General features: G+C 40.1%; 1 protein-coding gene across 2 annotated transcripts in view; it reads left to right on the forward strand.

Moving 5' to 3' along the window:
• The first annotated feature begins 4,336 nt into the window (after positions 1 to 4,336).
• SLIT2 (slit guidance ligand 2) overlaps positions 4,337 to 19,842 on the forward strand; it is a 368,435-nt gene continuing 352,929 nt past the window's right edge. For both annotated transcript variants that reach the window (XM_054486451.2, XM_054486452.2), the window contains exons 1-3: positions 4,337 to 5,816; positions 8,494 to 8,565; positions 9,689 to 9,760. In XM_054486451.2, the coding sequence (XP_054342426.1) occupies positions 5,638 to 5,816; positions 8,494 to 8,565; positions 9,689 to 9,760 (323 nt within the window). In that variant the 5' untranslated portion in view covers positions 4,337 to 5,637. The remainder of the gene's footprint in view (positions 5,817 to 8,493; positions 8,566 to 9,688; positions 9,761 to 19,842) is intronic.

Raw genomic sequence — 19,842 nt, forward strand, 5'->3', positions numbered from 1 at the left:
TCTGAAAGCCATTTCCTTGGAAAATAAAACTAAAGTTTTACTGCCTCTGAGGAGCTGTACATCAAAATATTTTGGTGCCCCCTAGAGGTAATCAGTAATGTGCAATTGTCAACCCCCAGGAATGAGAAGCTGAAGACAATTCAGCAGGTGTTTTCTATTATTCTTTGCTGCTTCATTCTCCGTACCAATGTGTCTCAGATACAAACACAGAGCAGCTCTTGAGTAATGGATCTCAAATTTTAGTGAACATTCAAATCTCTTGGAGGGCTTGTGAGAACACAGCCTTCTGGCTTCTGTTCCCAGATTTCCTGATTCTGTGGGTTTGAGTTAGGGCCTGAGAAGTTGCATCTCCAACTACAGTCCCGGTTACTATGATGCTGTTGGTCCAGGGACCACATGCTGAGAACCACTCACCTAGAGAATCATCTCAAAGTCAAAGCTATGTCCAGAAGCAGGTCAGGTTTCAGCATTCTTGAAGTGCTGGTGCTAAGGACTCTAGCTCTTTACTGCTCCCTGTAGATGCCCTTAAGGAGTGTGTGCAGAGACATGACCATCTCCTGTATGAGGGTGATCATTCCTGAGACTCTACAGATTCCTTGATCCCCATGAGTTCCAGTGGATCTACAGATACAGTTGGGTGAAGAAGAATCAATTGAGAATTGAGATCAGAGAACTTAGGTTCTGGTTCCAGCTCTGCCATTTAATAAGCTGCGACTTGCATGAAGACCAACATCCTCTACTGTAAGGAGTGAAATAGCAACCATCACTGTGGATGTAACTCTATCAAATAGTTTGGAATTTAGTAGGCTTGAAACAAATTTTGGTTAAATCTTAATTTCCATTTTATTAGGGTTCCATGTCTACGTTTCTAATACAAAGATATTGTGAGAAATATCAGATAATTAAAATGAAAGAAATATCAAATAATTAAAATGAACACATATTGCAACAATGGAAAATAGTAACATGAAGGCAGTTAAATTCAAGGAATTAAGCTATAAGTTTCATGAATTTGATCAACGCAATTACTGTTACCTACCTTTGTTTAAAAAGACAGAGAACTATAATTTTTACTCTTCTTTATCTCTTTTTCATAAATTCTCTTTTCTTCCTCCCTTTTCCCGTATAACCCAACTTCACAACCTTTTTATTTCAAAAAAAAATGCAAAGTTTATTAGACATTTAATAACCTACACATTATTCCAATGCTTTTTATTTCTTTGCTGCACAGGTGATTGTCTACATTGTTTCCAAATTATTGTAGGAACTGGATTTTTTTTTTTTTTTTGCAAGATAATAGGAGACTCGGATATTGGCTATAGTGGATTCCACTTCTGCTTAATCCAGGTCAGGATTTATGGAGACCTCATGTGGTGACAAGAGGCACCACAGAAGGCTTTCTTCAGGCTGGGTTTAACAGTCAAAGAGAAACTCAGAAATTCATATTGGAGCAAAATAATCCATAAAGAATTAAGACCTAGAAGTTAATGTTACTGAAGCCTGCAAGGCCTTCAACAAACATCCTGCAGTAATACTAATGGAATAATACAGTAATATGTTAAAGGACAGGAGACCTGGTTGTTTATGTATGTATAAAATTCTCCTTATCAACTAAAAAGTTCATAACACAAAAAATAATAAGATATGCCTCTCAAGAATTAATTACAGTCTTTCTTTTTTCTGAATGAAATCCACTGAACATAGCTTCTTATTTAAATTGGCATCAAATTTAAAAAAGATGTTTCTGTAGGCATGTTGCTATGTATGTTAATTTCTCCTTGGTTTTACACAAAACAGAAAGTGATCAGAGATAGAATCAAACTTGAACTTATGTCTGTGAATTTCACGTATGCAACAATATCAATAATATTATTTATAAATATTTGGAATGCAGGACATGTTCTTGCAATTAAAATATAGAACAACAATTCTATGTGGTGCACAAAGTTGAACACAAATACCTCTTGTTGCTGACAAGATATTAAAGTTGTGAAATTAAATAAATTAATGTATCAGTAACCATATTTAACCACATAATTTACTGGTACACACTAAGGAAAATTCACTGAGGGTTGGGGGAGCTCCTTCCTCAATGACAGGTACTTGTTCTTTATCTCATTTTCCTTACAAGAAAATGTGACAAGGACTTCTTTTTTCTTCTTCTCAAGGAAGTTACATAACAGACCTTTAAGCTAAAATCTAGAAGGACAAATGAGTTAATAAATGTCAAATGTTTTTGAAGGTTTTAAAAGAATAGAGCAATATAAATCTGTGGCATTAAAATGAGTAATCCTAAGAGTTCCAATTCAGTTATGAGATGGTACCCTGCCTTTGGGCATGTCCTCGAAAAGGCTTACGTTTTCCAAGGCAGGCAAAATGAGGTAAGTAGGGGTAGCCATTATGAAAGGACATCTTAGAAAATGTTAACTAGGGAAAACGTTAATGAGGATATTGCAGAGATTTTAGGTTGAGCATACTCTTCAGTTAAAGAAATCGGTTACTTATAAGGAAACCTACTATGTGGCAGGCATAGATGCTGGAAATACAAAGAGTTGGACAGGTCTTGCTTTCAAGGAAGCTTCTAATAATTATACAAATGACTACTACAATATGAGGCTGGTATTAGGCGGGGACTTGCACAAATTCCAGGGAAAGCTTCTTAACGTGGAAATGGGAGGAAGAACAACAAGATGATGCGTATTAAATCCAAGAGAAGGAGTAGAGTCATTTAGATGTCATTTCAAACTTACAGTGACATTGGCTCTTGCTGTGGGGGGGAAAGGGGGCGAGAGAGGCAGCTGTTGCCAGACGTACGTCACACTAAAGAGACAAGATGAAACAAGGAAATTCTCTTTCAAAACATAGCGGGGGAAAAAAAAATATCCAGAACTGCCCTGAAATAAAGAAAACCTTCTGGTATAATGTGCGTTGCTAGGGATTTATTTTTTCCCCTCCTTTCTCTCATAAGAGAGTAAAAAATCACACAGATACGTTCAAGCCCTTAAGAGTTTTGTGAGCGTATTGAATATCCAAGACATCAACTGACCATGGTGTGGTTAAGTGTGTGTCTACAAAGGAAGGGTTAAACGGAAGGGGGTGGCTTGGAGATAGAAAGGCAAGCAAGAAGGTTTGAAAATGTTGTTTTCCAACTTGCAAAAACTGAACTTTTCAAGCTCCCCAAAATACACGTGTGTGTCTGTAAGCGCAGGCAGATCTATTTCGGTAAGATTTTTCTTAAATTTAAATCATAATTTCTCTGTTTCTGTCTCTCTGTCTCTTGCTGCGCTGCAAACAGTGAACAGCCCCCTTAAGGATCGCGTGGCAAAAGCTGCAGGAGAGGCACTGGCAGGGCTGTTTATTTATGAGCCGCGTTCAAAGCCGACCTCTCCCCATTCTCCCACTGCAAACGACTATCTCCGAGCCCAGGTCACCTCTGGGGCCAAGGAGTTGGGGGCTGGGGCTCGGGTGGCTCCTTCTTCGGGCAAAGTTTGCCCGCGCGTGGGAGCGAGGGGGCGAGCCAGGGCGCACGGGAACGCGCGCCGCCAGGCGCCGCCTCCGCCCAGCGCTGGCAGCCCTGGCCTCACCTCTCCCCTCTCCCCAGCGAGGTGCGGGCTCCCAGAGCTCAGCCAGGGGGCGGGCCTGGGCCTCGAGGGGCGGGGTCAGGGGGCGGGGGCTCGGGCGACTATATAAGGCCCGCGCCGGCTCAACTTCGGACTTGGTGTTATTTATTTGGGAAGCGCCCGGACGGCGGAGCTTGGCGGCGGTGGTGGTAGCTGCCGCAGACTGTGGTTAAAAAAAAGAAGGCGGCGGCGGCGGCGGCGGAGGCGGAGGCGGCGGCGGCGGAGGCGGAGGCAGCTGCGAGGGATGGGAGCGCCGAAGCGCCCAGGCGCAGGCCGGAGCTGCCGCGCTTTCTGGGCACGGCGGGAGTGCTGAGCAGAAAGGGGAGCGCCGGGGGCCCGCAGCCGGCTCCGGAGGCGCGGGCCGGGTTTTTGTTTGGCTACGCTGAGCGCCAGTCAGCCCCAGCGAACAACTCCAGTTACAACAACAACCCACCTTCCTTCCAGACAAGCGAGACTTGGGCTGCTGCGTCCGTCCTATTGTTTAGACACTTGCCAGGGGCTCCGGAGTCGGCAGAGCCACCGAGTCCCCGCTCTGAGTCGTCGCCCTCCCTCTCCCCCACCTCGCTCCCTGGAGCGGGAGGCCAGGAAAGCAGCGGGAGAGGGGAAGGGGCTGGAAGGAGAAGGACTACCCGGGACTGCGGCCGCCGCGTCAGGTGCAACGCCAGGAGCCGGGCGGCGTCGCCACGCCGGCAGGGGTACCGCCACTGTGGCCTTGGGGGACGGGATTCAAAGCCTGGGAAAAGTTGCTGCACTTTGAGAAGGAAGAACCACTAGTGGGAGACCGCCGGGGGCCCGCCGTGGCTCTGCGCCCTCCGGGACCCGGCTCTTGTTTCTTCCACCTTTGCCATCAGGTGTCTGCCCCGGAGCTGCGGCGTATCCGGGAGACGAGCGGGGTTGACACGCGCGCACACACGACTGCCATTCAGCTGCCGCCTGGCTCTGCCTGGAGTAGTGGATCCCACCCGCCCACCTGCCACCGAGCCATTCTCCAGTACGCCCCAGCAGGACGCTGACACCTCCAACCTTGGCCTTTGCCTTTCCACTCCTTCCGGTCTGCCTGGTTTTAAGTCCGCCCCCAGTCAGTCCCCACTCAGTCTTCGCAGCAGCTCTCGTCCTCCACTTGGCCTCTTGGAGTTCCTCGCCGGGGTGCTGACTAGCGGATATTTCTGCCCGGCTGCGGCGGCCCGACTGCCCTTTTGTCTTTTCTGCGTGACCTCGGGGCAGGTCCTGGTGCAGAGCGTCGCCAAGGACGCCGAGCGGGAGGCGGGATTGCCCAGACATCCTTCAGCGAAGTGCATGTGTGTTTGTAAACCATCCTTGGCTGTCGGGAGACCGCGAGGACCGGTCCAGGCTGCGGCGGAGCCGAGGGCTGGGGAGAGGCCGCGTGAGTGAGCAGAGTCTAGAGCCGTGCGCCCCCAGAACTGCGCGTCCGCCCTGTGCGCCCCCGCGCGCCATGCCCAGTTGCCCCGCGCGCTCCGCTACGGGCCTGCTGGGCTCCCGTGCCTTCTAGCTTCCGGAGTCCACTTTGATAGGGGCTAATACCTACTGAGCTCCCCTCTTCTGTCTCGTACCTTCGCCACTGGCATCGGATTTGCAGAAGCGTGCGTGGGATCAGAGGACTGCCCTCCCCCCCCACAACCGGCCCCTGCATCTTAGCGGCCGTTGGAAGCCCCAGCTCTTTTACCGCCAAGTTCATCCTTGGGAGACAGAAGACGCGTGATCTCCCCTCCGCTGCTCTTGGGGTCTCCTTGCAGCCCTGGCCAGGCCGATTCATCCTCAGGACCTAAAGTTGCCCAAGGAGCTCCCGCTCTGCCAGAGGAGGGTGGAGAGGGAGGTGGGAGGCGTGTGCCTGAGTGGGCTCTACTGCCTTGTTCCATATTATTTTGTGCACATTTCCCTTGGCACTCTGGGTTGCTAGCCCCGCCGGGCACTGGGCCTCAGACACTGCGCGGTTCTCTCGGAGCAGCAAGCTAAAGAAAGCCCCCAGTGCCGGCGAGGAAGGAGGCGGCGGGGAAAGATGCGCGGCGTTGGCTGGCAGATGCTGTCCCTGTCGCTGGGGTTAGTGCTGGCGATCCTGAACAAGGTGGCACCACAGGCGTGCCCGGCGCAGTGCTCCTGCTCGGGCAGCACAGTGGACTGTCACGGGTTGGCGCTGCGCAGCGTGCCCAGGAATATCCCCCGCAACACCGAGAGACTGTGAGTATGCGCTCTTCGTCTTCCCCTCTCCCCATCCGGGCCGCGCACCCCTGCCTCCACTGGAGGAACCTGCCAGCTCAGGGTCCTGTGCCTGGGGCAGCCCTCGCTAGCTTTCCCAGTGCGCATCCTGGGGTGGAGCTCTCCGGGAGGGCACTGGCCAGGGAAGGGCCACTGTCCAAGGAGGGGCGGGTCCGCTGGCAGCTGCGCTAGTTCTCCCTCCCCTGCTCTCGTCCCGCCACTCGCACTCCTTGCGGGCTAGTTCTCTGGGGCTGGGGAGCGGGTAGATAGGGGACAAGTACTGGAGGATGCCCGGGGCAAGTGAGACGCCACTTTGTTCTCCAGACTCCATAAACGGAGTCACCTTGCGATTGCCAGCACTCCAGGTCTGTTTCAGAGCCCAGTCCCCGCTCTTGTCGCAGGCTGGCGCGGAGGGGATAGCAGGGAGACTCAAAAGAGAAAAACTTGCCTTCCCCGATTTTGTGTCACCCTCCTCGGGGCGAAGGGTAGGAAGAAGGGGTCATGGAGTGCCTGGGGGTGCTTCTCACAGGTCGCGGGGAGAAGGGTGCCCCAAGACGGCGACACCTCGCATAGTAGCCGCGCGCAGCCCCCCCGCACCCCACTTCTGCGGGGAGGGGAAGACGGCGTCAGGCCCCTAGGGACTTGTCTCAGCGGGCGACTGCGAGGGAGGACCGTGTCCCATCCGTTAAGCGAAGTTAGCACTGGTTCTCCAGCGCGAACCAGCCCAGCCAGGTCTTACCACTGCGGCGACCCAGCGGCGCCTGGCCGCCCCCTCCGGCCCTTCCTGCTGAACCTCTGCGTTTCCATCCACCTTTCTGGCAGTTTCTGCGCCCCTTCACGTGGCAGCAGCTCCCCTGCCTTCCCCTCTTCGCGCTCCGTTGCCCGCAGACGTCCCCGCCTCCCTGTCTTTGCGAGTCTCTAATGAAGAAGTAAATGCAGACCCGGTGTTGATGGCCCACGCGCTCCTGATGGGGCGCTTCCAGAGTTCAGCGAAGTGGAGCATGGAGGCCGTTCTCTTTGTGAACGCCGAGGCCGCCGCCCCGCGCCAGTCCGGCTGCCCTAGGCACCTTCCGCTCTCGCGGTTGCGTGTGGGCCAGGAGTAAGCGAAGGGCGCGGGGCTAGGCCGGCAGGGGCCAGCGCGTCTGGACTGGTCCCGCGGCCTCTTTGCCCCCGGGGTGTAAGGGTTTCGGGCCGTGGAGAGGAGGAGCTCCGACCCGCACGTCTCCACCCGCGCAGCCCATTGCACTTCAAGTCGCCCTTCTTATCCAGCCCATTTCTCTGGCCCTTAGTTTTAAGGCCCAAGTTGAGCCCCCTTTTGCTTTGCAAATGGCTCTTCTACCCCCAGCCTCACCAGGTTACCCCTACTCCTTCCTCACCTCTCCAAGCTGGCCAAATCGGGGCTCTACTAGGGGTGCCTTGTCAGGATTCGATCCACATTTGTGTAGGGTGGTTGGTGGAGATTCATGTTATATCGAATAGCCCAACAATTTTAGGAACAAATGAATGGTACTCTGCTTAGCATGGAGAAGTGAGTTGAGTAGAAAGGAAGAGAAGCCACGCAGAATTCTGTTTTAGCACTTGTCATTTCATGCTATTCGGAACAGTTTAAAGTTTAAGCACGAGCATGTCTTACTCAACAAAAAGGGAATGCACTTGGGGAGGGGGGGTGCGTAGCAACTGAATTTCAGGTCCTTGAAAAAATATACATCCTTATGAGAGATGAACAAAAAGTTTCCAGAAAATAGTTTACTGGGTGCTGACTTGTAAAATTCTATCATTGAAACAGTTTGAATACAGATTTCAAACATGATGTCGTAGAGTCAAAGGTGATATAGAGCTTACTTCTATGAAGAGCGTTCAAACCGCAGCAAAGCCTGGTTTTACTTGAAATGATTGGAACCAGGGCAAGTTTAGATCTTGACCTGAAATGCCAGAAAAGGAGATCGTGACTCCTGAAGGAAAAGTGCTGCAGAAATCTGAACAAAAATGTCAGGGCCTGAATACTATTTCCACTCTTGCCCCTGTTAGTAGTTTTCACTTTACAATCACAGCGGGGTTCCCTGAGCTGCAAATGAAGAGTTAAGTTTTAATACAAACAGAATTGTTGGAAGGTAAATGCCTATAAATGCAAGTCTTTGAAGTGCAGTTGTTTTGATGGCACTAATTTTTTTCTGTGCCTTAGGAAGTTTCGCCACCATGCTACCTAAGGATAGTGTTCTGAATTTTTATAAAATTTCTTCCTGAATAGCATGAGAAAATTGGGCATTTAACCTCCTGAAGGGAACTTTTTTTTTTGGGGGGGTGGGTTGCCTAACAATTATAGTAAAATAGCAGAATACCTGTGAAATTAATATACAATCCTTATAGAAACAAAAATGGAAAGGACTCTCCCATACACACAACACAACAAACGAAAACTTTTTTGTGATAATGTAACCACTTCATTTTCTTGTCATATGCCAGCAAGAATGAACTTTGTAAATGTGTTGAGTCATTTTAAAAATATCCTTTTAAAGGTTATCCTCTTCTCCTTCCTACATACTTTGTATACTACTTTAGTAATTGAATTAACTTTTAGTTCTGATTTACTCTAAACTTTACTTGAAGCAGGTAAACATAGAAATAAAATGGAACTTTCACTTTCTGGTTTTTCTCTTAGGGATTTAAATGGAAATAACATCACAAGAATTACGAAGACAGATTTTGCTGGTCTTAGACATCTAAGAGTTCTGTAAGTGCATCCTCTGTATTTTTAAATAATTTTTTAAGGTTGCATATTTTGAATCATTACTAGTCTCAGTTTTTATAACTATTCTGATGACAGTAACATAAAAATTTTAAAAGGTCATGGTTTCCTTTTTTCTGTGTTTATCATTGTACTACAACATTTAATAAGAATTGGGACTTTTATTTTAAGGTTGGAAGCATGCCATAGAACCAATAATCCAGAAATGACCTCAGATCTTTGTTATACCATACCCTAAGCGCTTTATGCATATAAAAATATTGAATAATTGTTTTCACAAAATGAATAAGTAATAAGAAACATTTGATACTTTTAGGATTTGAAATTAATAAAATATTTAAGTGCATCTGTATTTTATTATTAATAACAAAAGGATTCTTATTTTTTGCGAAAATCTAATATCAAGCATTAAAATCAACCATTCAAATTTTCAGCAGAGTTTATAATGGTATGTTGGTCATATTTTGAGTTTTTTATATTTTGTGTCTTTGTAGCTTCTATAAAATTGTTGCAATATGATTACTTCTTTAATTAGTGGGTTAAATTAGCTGTGAGTAAACCACCACTTGAGAGTCAATGTAATGTTAAATTGTTCTCGCCCACAGGATTGTAAATATTGACATCCCAGTAGCCATACAGTTTTGACCATTGTGCATTCAGTGTTCTAAGTTTTAAGAGACACATTTTGGTCATTACAAATTATTCCAGTTGCTGATGTGTATCCATGTCAGAATTGAAGTATGTGTATGATGAATTACTGTATTTTGATTCTTTGGTTAAGTTGAAAACCAGTGTACCAAAGAAAGCTATCAAAGCTTCAGTGTCAAGGATTACTCTTCAGATACACTATTAGTTTAAGGGTCAGAGTTTTGACCAGTAAATCTCATGAGAAACTGCATTTGTATTAAGTTTTGTGATACAGATACTGCTATTTCCCTTCCATGAGTTCACTAAGATATATTATTATTAAATTTGATATTGGATCTCAAATCAGAGCAAAATTTAACTTTATAAAGGGAAAGAGTTTACAGGTTTTCAGTTGCTGAATTGAAATTTATTCAGATGGTGAGTGGTAACATTAAGAAGCATGTTATATTTTGCATTTCAGTCAGCTTATGGAGAATAAGATTAGCACCATTGAAAGAGGAGCATTCCAGGATCTTAAAGAACTAGAGAGACTGTAAGTATTTTCAATTCCAAAGTTATGACAACATAACTGTGTTTTTTAAAAATACTTAAATTTCAAGCATCATGTCTTCAATTTCATGTCTTAGGTTTTGAAATTTTGCAGAAAAAGGAGGATGAATGAGTGGTTTTCAGGCTAATTTATGACAAATAGAGTTCCTGAATAAAAAGTTCTAACTTGTAATTAAGCTCAAAAATACAGTTACTTTCCTGAGACGTATTTCCTTGATAATCATTGCTTTGGTACTTAAAGATGTACAAGCATTTCTTATTCTTCATTTGATTTGTTTTATTTGCTCATATAGGAAGAAAAGTGGTACTTTTATTTGCATTAATGGTGCATTAGGGAAGAGAGAAGTTTTGCTATTGTTATTTTCATTTTCATGGTGGTGCTTTGTGTGTCATCAGTGACATTTGATGAAATATTTTATATTTTACTGATAAAAATTTACTTTTTTATATTTAGCGTGGTGAACATTGTTATTGTTAATAATTACTTTTCACAGTTTTATTTTATTCTGCACTAGCTTTAAAAATATTTATTTTGGAAAAATAATCTAAACATTATGAAAGTAAGAACTGTGTTATCAAATTGTGGTCATTCAAAGTTGGTTTTCTTCCCAAGAAGATTAAATGTAGACTTCAGATTTTAAGATACGTTTTTTACATATTACTTGAGGACTTTAAAAATGTTTACAGTATATATCTGCAAAAGAAAAAACCTCTGTCTGAAATAATTAAGATAAATTACAGACTTTGTAATTTGAAGTATGAATTGTATGTCTTACATGTCTTGATTATTCAGGTTTGATATGTTTGCATTTTGAAGGCAAAGAAAAGCTCTAGTAAAAGAAGCAACAATTATTTTAATAAGTTTTCATGCCTGCCTTAATAGTCACTTTAAGTAAAAATATTTTTTTTCAAAAAATAATAAAATCTAATGTTCATTTTAGGCTTAACACATATTCAGGTTCACTGGGCAAAAGGGCAGAAGTTAATTCCCTGTAATTGTCCATACGTAGAAAAATGGTTTGTCCCCTTCCAAGATATTTATAAATATATAGACTATATTTTTATCACCTCAAGTAAAACACAGAAATCTCTACTTTACTATTGATCTTTCTCTATGTTAAATATTACAATACAAGGACTATAATTGTGGAATTCAAAATAAATTTAAAATCACTACTTTCAACTAATTTTAGAGGGAAATAAAAATTGGTAAACATTTGGTTGCGTTCATAACAAAGCTTATAAGTTCATAGCCTATCTCTAAATATATAAAAAATACTCTGAAAATATTTATTCTTTGATCTCCTCGATAGACTATATGATTAGCTAATTCGTAGTAAGTAACTTGCAAAGTTATTTTAATCTTTAAGAAAGCGTCAATATAATTCAAATGTTTGGTAAAATGAATAGATAATTTAAATTGTCATTTAAACTTTATGTTTTCAAGAATAACTTTTAGTCATTACAGGAAAGTATCTTGAGTTTGGTTGTTAACTTCCAAACCATTGAAGGAGTTTTGATGGCTTTTTATGCAGTCTGTTTTGGTTATATTGTTGTTTTAAATATTTTCAGGAACACTAGAACTAAACAAACTTTCTCATTCTTTTTCAAGTCACTTCAGAGTGTTGTCTGAACTTTCATCTTGAATAAATTAACTTTTCCTAAAACTTATTAACCAGATGCTATATGCTCTGAAATTTGATTAGAGTTGTAAGTAGGTACTATTTTTTGACTTTTACTTCCTCTGGGAATGTCACTTCATCTCAGAACAATTTTCTGTTCTACTAAGACTAAGTCAGATGTTTCAGAGTGGGAAGAGGATTTGTAATTCTGAATGAAAACTAATATATATGCAGGACTTCTTTAAATCACCCCAGCTGTTGGCCAAGAACAAATATTTCATATTTGTGAGGAAAAGCTGAGAAAATTCCTTTTGTTTACAACTGCCAAGTCCATCTGATGGAAGCACATTGTTATCTGACCGCCAATTCATCTCCTTGGGACTCTGGAATTCAAAACCATTTCTTAGGAACATTGTGGATACACTTTTCAAATATTTATTTTTTTAAAATACATTAAATGGCAAGGCAGGTTTGCTAAGGAATGCATTCAAGTTATTGTGAAACAAACTATTTTAAATTTTGTTCAGTGTATTGATTTAAAAAATAAATACTAAAAAAAAAAACAAAACTACCCAGAGAGTTCCACAATCAAACTGCTATGGCCTATGGTATATATCTTTATTTTAGTCAGTGTCATTAACACCAAAAAATTGCTTGCTTTTTCAAAAAGCTGCAAGAGACAATGTGAGAAACAAGAAGAAATCAATAAATTAACTTTTTATTACATATTGTGTAAATTTATATGGCTTTTAACAATTTAGTTGTGAAATTTAAAATTGGAACTCAATTATGAAAAAGGTATAAAATTAGATTTATGTTGTAGATCCCATTTATATACTGCATAGTGATTTAATTTTTATTCCTTGTATGAAGAACAAAATAAAATAAAAGCATTAATTTTATTCTTGTGTAATTTATGGTTTTAAGTTATTTTCATTTTAAAATGATAAAACAATTCTAAATTACATTTTGTGAATATTTCATAGTTATATGTTTTTCTTTTTATTTTATTTTTTGTTGATGGACTTTTAACTTGATCTATAGAAAAATCTGAAAACAGAACATAAAGATCTGTACCTTTTTAAAAATTCAGCTTTTTAATCTGCAAGAAACAGTCATGTTGTTGATTTGAATTTAATTGTAGCATGGAATGGCAAAGTCATTATTTGCGAATCAAAGCATTATAGCTATAAAAGATAGTTTTCACTTTCAAAGAGTGGATGAAATACAACATTTTCAGATAAACTGTCAAGAAGGAGTTAATAGTAAAATACCTCCTCCTTTCTTTCCTCCTCCTCTCCCTCCCTTCCTTCTTTTTTTCTTCCCTTTTCCTTTCTTTCTTCCTTACCTCTCTAACTAGCTCCTTCCCTCTCCTCCCCTCCATTCTCTTACAACATGAGATGACACATCATTGTCAGAATGTGGTTATGCATCACTGTAAAAGGAGGAAGTTGTAATCATGTCTGCATACCATGAGCACACATTATTTTCTGTTTTGACAGTTTGTTTCTGCACTCTCAGACCTAACATGTGCAGAGTCATATTTCCTAGAATGCTCTGTATTGCCAGCGGTACCTGTTTATCTGGGATGAAAATGAAGCCTTCAGAATGTGCCTTATATAGACTGTATTAGCAGGTCTCCTGTTGTTTAATTAAAAAATTTTTCAAATGAAATATACTCTACCTAGATGACCAGTTAATTCAATGGAAATTCGGATAAAAAAGGTCACAAATAAGCTGCAGTAAGAATCAGCACACTTAGGAAGTATATTTCTTTTATATACCTCAAGGAAGATACCTGTGTATATCTGCAATAAATTCTCCATGCAAAATTATTAATTTGAGATTTTTTTTGGATGCTGCATAATGTCCTAGAGGGTTAAAAAAATAACACTGGGACCCAGGAATGCTGTGGGCTTGTGTAAAATTCTCTTGTTCACACACTGTTTATGGGATTAGATACTACAGTCATTCACTTCTATTTTATGGCCTTTTAGGGGGACCCAGACCATGTCAGGGTTCCACTAGTGAAAATCATCTTCTTTTGAAAGTTCCTTGATAATACAAATGCAAAAGTATGAGAAAGTTTTTGAAATTTTTTTAGGGTTGTTATAGGACGTTTTATTATTTACTCCAAGACTGAAAAGTGAAATGCATATATGCCTAGGTTATGTTGGTAAGAATCAGTAGCATACTGTGAAAAGTCTTGGATATTAGGCTTTGTGTGAACACTGCAACCATCTTATACCCTTAAAATAAGAAAATTGTGGAAATAATAAAGGCAGGCATGTGGAGTGTTCATCTTTTCCCACCAATACTTGGTAAGTGTGTGCTTTTAAGACAAATATTGCTTTAACTTCTCCTAGTGTTAGTATAATTGGGTTTGAAATGACATTTTTTCCCACTAGCTTTGTCATTTGATACTCATTTATGCTTGAAAATGAGCTCTGAAAATATTATTATGATAAAGCCATGTAAGGAATCTTGAACAGTCAAGCTGTTAACTTAGACATTTAAAGTTTCCACCAAGTTGATAGAAAGAACATATTCTTTTTAAATTAGAAAAGTCTAAGTCCCTTTACAGTGGAGCCTACATTTGACTAAACAGTACATTCTAATGAGATGGTATGTAGAAGACATTTATTTTTTTAAGATGTTGCTGAATTAGTTCTCCCTGCATACACATACCACTCCTAAGCATGGGACAGACAGTGTGAGTGAGGCTGAGGAAGTATGATGTGGCAGGGTTTTTGTTGTAGGTCTTTACACATGAGTTCAAGTAGAGAATATGTTGTGGAACAGGTCTGAAAGAAAGCATCATTTATCCTCTGTTCATCAAGGATCTGGATATATTCTCTGTTTATCAAGGATTAGTCTCTTCTGACTAATCCGACAAGTTTATAGGCAACACATAACACATACCTTTTCTTAACAGAATGACAATCTAACGGTGCTAATCTCCTTGGAAAAGAATTCAAGCCCATCTCAAAAGAATTGTTTTCTGGTATCTTTCCACACAAGTTTAAAATCACAGCAGTCATTTTCTTGGAAAGTCTCTTTAAAGGACACGTCAAACTCTGTAACAAAGGCTGAGTATGCACATAGCATAAAATATAAATGTTCCAAAAGATATAATAGCCATTATATGCCAATGATGTTCACCTATTTGTAGCAATGTGGTCGATTTTAAATTAGGTTTACTGACGCTGGTCATAGAAAGCTTTAATCCCTGTGCACTGTTACAAGTTTAGCAGAACATTGAATCCATCTGAGAGAATTTCTCATGCAACAATTTTTATGGGCCTTGAAGTTGAACGGTGGTAAGAAGGCCCGTTTGCTCTTTGTGGACCATTTTATAAATTCTGAAGCAGTGAGGGTGTTTATTTTTCCCACATCTGTTTTGGGTCCTCTTTTGTGACAGTGTTTGCTGGATGCCATGTCCTTTATACCTCCCCTGAAATGAGTAGTTTAGTTTGCACTGTTACAATGTATTTGTGGAAGCAGCCAATGTCAAATATTTTACATTTAATTCCCTCTCTCATTTCTTTTGGATACCTTTCTGCTTGAATTGTGTCTTCTAGACTGAATTTCACAACTTCACATGGAAAGAGAGACATTTCTGCATGGACTTCATATATATTGCTGTTATCTTTTTTCAAACCAAGTGTTATCTGCTGGACTGGAAAGCATATTGATGAAAATGCTTTCAGAACGAAAGCTTGATAATAGGGCTGTGATTTGATCTCATCAATATTGCTTTATGATAATATTTACAGAAAATTATTTGGATGTCCTCTCTGCAATGTCCATACACTGAATACAGATGGACAGTTCTGGAGCATTGGCTCTTTGCTGCTGTTTGAGGTTCTAGAGTAAAAGCACAGAGTGTGGATTATCTAGAAATCCCTGTTCTTCAACATCTTATTTTATCTGCTGATGCTTGGTGTCTCATGGAATACCAGGCAAATACACATTGATTGTACTGTTAATTATGGTTTCTAACCAGATACAAGCTCCCCTTTCTCCTTTTAAAATCAGAAACGTTAGAAAAGAGTGATATCAGAAAACCTTTGGTTTTAATTCCACTGAGGGATCTTGATCACCTTGCTTCATCTTTCAAAACTTCAATTTCCTCATCTTTAAAACAGGGATAATGATTATATCTCATAGTGGCAATAAATAAGATAATGTACATAGCTTCACAAAATGCTGGGCACAAAACACTTAAATAACTATTATTCTGCATTTCAACATACCTCTCATATTTCTCAATTGCTGAGTTTAGGAATTATTTTATCTTAGCTGCTAAAGTGTATATATGATCCATTTGACTTTTTTACGACCATATTTACATTTTTAAAAAATGTTCTTCCTAACGTAGTATATGGTCAACAGAAGAGATGTGAAGAAAAGCTTAACAACCCTTCAATGGTTATTTCAGAGTGTTTCTCATAGTCTCTCTGAATATATAGAAAAATATCGGGAAGTAAGGGGATAAAAGAGGGAGCAGTATTTTGCTAATAAGTATTGACATCCCTAGCAAGGAATACAAGAGATTAAGTTATCATTGATATCACTGCTGAAAATGTAAACTTTATTTTATTTACATAATACAAAATAAATTTTAAAATCTGTGCTTTAAAAGTATTAAAATAAAAACATTTTTATAAGAGAAGTCAAAATTTACCTGAGAAGGTGGCAAAAGAGGGGGCTAAATAGTTTTATGCTTGATCATTCATGTGGGAGAAATAGGAGGTTAGAAATGGTAGGCTTTAAGGCAGCACTTATCAAACATTTATTACAGACCTAGCACGCTGCTAGAAACACCTTATATTTACATGTAAATATGGAGCACATATTTTACTGGCTTTGGTAAAACTGTTTTCGTATTATGTTTTGAATTAGATGGAAGGTTGTGAACATTAACTGAATTGAGGTGAAAGTTGCAAAAAGTAAGAGACTATAACCTCTGCTAAAGGACAAGAGTCACAGACGCAGCTGGCAGATAATAATTCAAAACAATGTTTGTCAATATGTTCAGGCTGCCCTTCAAATTGAGGTTGTTAAGAATCAGTATTTCAGAGGCCAGTGGTGTTTTGTGCAATGCAGAAAGATCATTCACTCTTCTGAAAGTCAAACTTCAAAAATAGGTGGTAGCACAGAGCAAACAGTTACTGGAATCCTTTCTCATCTTTGCCCTTGGAGAAAGTATCTCAGAGACATACATTACACACCTTTCTGAAACTGTGAATTGCCATCTAGAGAATTATCAAGCATTTCTGGGATGTTGTGGGCAGATTCCATCGAGGGGTGATGACACATGACTTAGATATCACTATATCTCTGTCTCTCCTTTGATACCATCGAGTGTCTGTTCTCTGAACAATGATAATTGACTCACCTGGTCTGTTTAACAAAGCTAATTTATGTTGGCTCCCATAAATAATCCTCTGTGATATCTTTAATTCACTACATGCTGTTTCCTGTTCTGGAACCATCAGATTTAACTTCAACTCATTTACATTAGAGATCTTATTCTGATACGATCATCTTCAAGCTGTTAAGCAAATTTCTGTCACAATTAGAAGCTAGGCTACTTTTTCTCTAGCTCTGTTTAGTAATTGTTATATACCTTAATAGTCTTTAAAATAACTTTAAATTTTAAATAAATGCTCTTTATTTTAAGGATTTGATTTCTGGTGATTGTATAAGCATCTATCCTTTAAAATTTTTCTTTAATATTTTGAAAGTTTTGCTTTTTATGTTAATGTTTGTATAACCATTTAACCTTAGTATGGATGGAAAAGAGAATAGAAAAAGTGGAGCCAAATGTGTATTGATACTGCTTTAATGACAATAAAAAGGAAACATATACTGTTTTGTTGTATCCATATTACAACATTACTTACTGTTATCTGTCTTTTTTGTGTGATACCACCTTGTCTTATCCTAAAAACAGAAATGTATCTGGTGGGTTTAGACATATAAAGATCACTCATAATAACTTTTGTGAAATAATTATAAAGTACTTCAATTCAGAGAAGAATGCTTCGTATATATTTTCAGTTTTTTTTCTGAAATTTAAAATACCTAATTTTCAACAGGTGTTTAAAACCATGAGCTGAACGTAGAGCTAGCTTTTTTAAAAAATAAAACTTTGTTTTATTTACAATTGCTTAGTTCATAGATATTTAAGAAATGGATCAAATAAATCTATGTTTTGCCTCAGGGAATATAGGTGAAAAGGAAAGCTTCAGCATTATATTATTCTGAATTATTGTTTAGGAATGTTTAGACTGTATTTTTTCCAGAGGAGTGATTCAGAGGGTATGTTTTAGTGTCACACCACCTTTATTCAGGCCCTAGCTTTATGCCTTTGAACTGTGCACTTCTCTCCAGAACAGCAGTGAGAATTGTACTTACTTATGGAGATGTGGTGAGGAGTGAATGAGATAACTTGTATAAACCTCTCAGAATAGTGACCATCACCTAGTAAGCTTATTACTTACACAGTGAATTAGAACACATGTTAGCTATTAGTTACACAGTGAATTAGGAACCACTGGGAATAAGAAAGGGATAATAATTAAGAAAAAAAAAACACTTCTTGTATCCAATCTGAAAAATCTGCTTTCTCACAATATATGAAACTATACTGATGTAGACCCGTTAACAAGAAAGCTGGTAGCAGCTGTTACTCGCTTATATCTCTGAATTTGTTTAAACACATTGAATTCTTTCCAGCTTCTAGGTGATGCTGAGAATCACATCACCAAGGATGTTGATGGAATGGAAAGGAGGAAACTACTGTCTGGGGCATGTGAAAGCAGGTTTGACAGCCAGAGAATGGCATCAAACCCAAGGCAGGTGCCTCAGGGAGGATGCCAGAGGAATGTTGGCTTAATATAAAATGTAAATGCTAGGGCCTTGCTGAAATATATCAAAATACTAAGAGAACAATCTGTTCTCATTCAGCATTTCCTAAGAACCTACTAAGGGCCAGAGATTAGGAAATGTTGACTGAGAGCAGGCTGCTCTCTTTGGCTTTTCATATGGTTCAAAACTTACTAAGTGCCAGGGAAGAAGGGAGGGAATACAAAGATTTAGTCTATGCTTGAAGAGCTCACAGTCTAGTGGGAAAGAGACCAGTACATGAATAAATAGTACACAGTGTAAGGGACTCTTGCTTATCAAATGCTGTGGGGACACAGCCAAGAGAAGCACTAACTTTTTGTAGGAGAATCAGGGGAAGGTTCACAGAGGATGTAAGAAAGCACCGTTTGGAGAAAAGGAGAAGCACTTCATAAAGAGAACTGCCTCTGCAGGGCCCAGAGGCTTGCTGAGAATGCTTGCTCTGGCTAGAGAATAACAAATGAGGCTGGTAAATCTCGTGGTTTGGATTACATCATGAGAGCTCATTCCTGGTGTTTTAGAAATTGGAATTGGCTCTTTGGACAATGGAGGTCCTTCCAAGAGTGGTTTCATTCCTAGAAAAAAATCTCATTACCACCATTGCAAATATTTGTAATATATTTTTAGAGGGAAATACAACAAGGTAATCTGCATTTCATTGAACTTGTATAATGCTAGACTCTGGAAGTAAACTTTCTTCAGAATCATACATAACAGAGAACAAATAAATGAAAGCTTTTGATTTGACTTTAGATTTTACCTTGTTATGTGCTTCATTTAAAAAATTAGCGTAAGTGGGAAGTAAATTCACTCCTTTACCACTAATTTTACTATTTGCCCCTACTTGTCTTGGCGTACTTTTTTTATTAGTATGCATTTTATTAAGGCCTGAGAATGTTTCTGTAGATGACCAGCTTCTTTCTGAGTTCACATAAAGTTATGGTGCCATCACTGCTTCATGGCATTCTTAGAATGGAAAGAGGTTCTGAAGTTTACCTGGTCTAGCTTCTCACTTACAGGATTTTAAAAAATTATATCATTTTCCAAAAAAAATTCATAGCCTCTGCTTGAATACATTTTGAGATAAGGAGTTGAGAGTTTCCATTTCTTAATAGCTAATTCTTAGAAAGGTCTCCTGTATAATCGAATTTCCTAGGAGTTACAATCAAAGGGCCCATTTCTGCCCTCTGGAGACTAAATAAGTGTAATTCTGCATCTACCCGATGACCTTGCAATATGTCAAGATTGATGTGCCCTCTTTTCCTGCCCCTTTTAATATTTATCTTTAAAACTTAAGAAATACCTCTGGTTTCCTCAGTGTGACATTACTTTCTGGAACTATATCCAGAAACTATACTATATAATATGCCTCTCCTCCTCTCGAGCTAGGCAGCTTGTAAGTCATTTGAGTGCAAAATGTTACATCAGCTCTTTATCATTTTATTTAGATTTGGGAAAAACAGAGAAATAGACAGTTATTTTAAATTAAATGTTATATTGTACACTGAAAACAGATGGGACTGGGATATGA

Source organism: Pongo pygmaeus, chromosome 3 (assembly GCF_028885625.2).
Source record: "Pongo pygmaeus isolate AG05252 chromosome 3, NHGRI_mPonPyg2-v2.0_pri, whole genome shotgun sequence".
NCBI classification, from domain to species: Eukaryota; Metazoa; Chordata; class Mammalia; order Primates; family Hominidae; genus Pongo; species Pongo pygmaeus.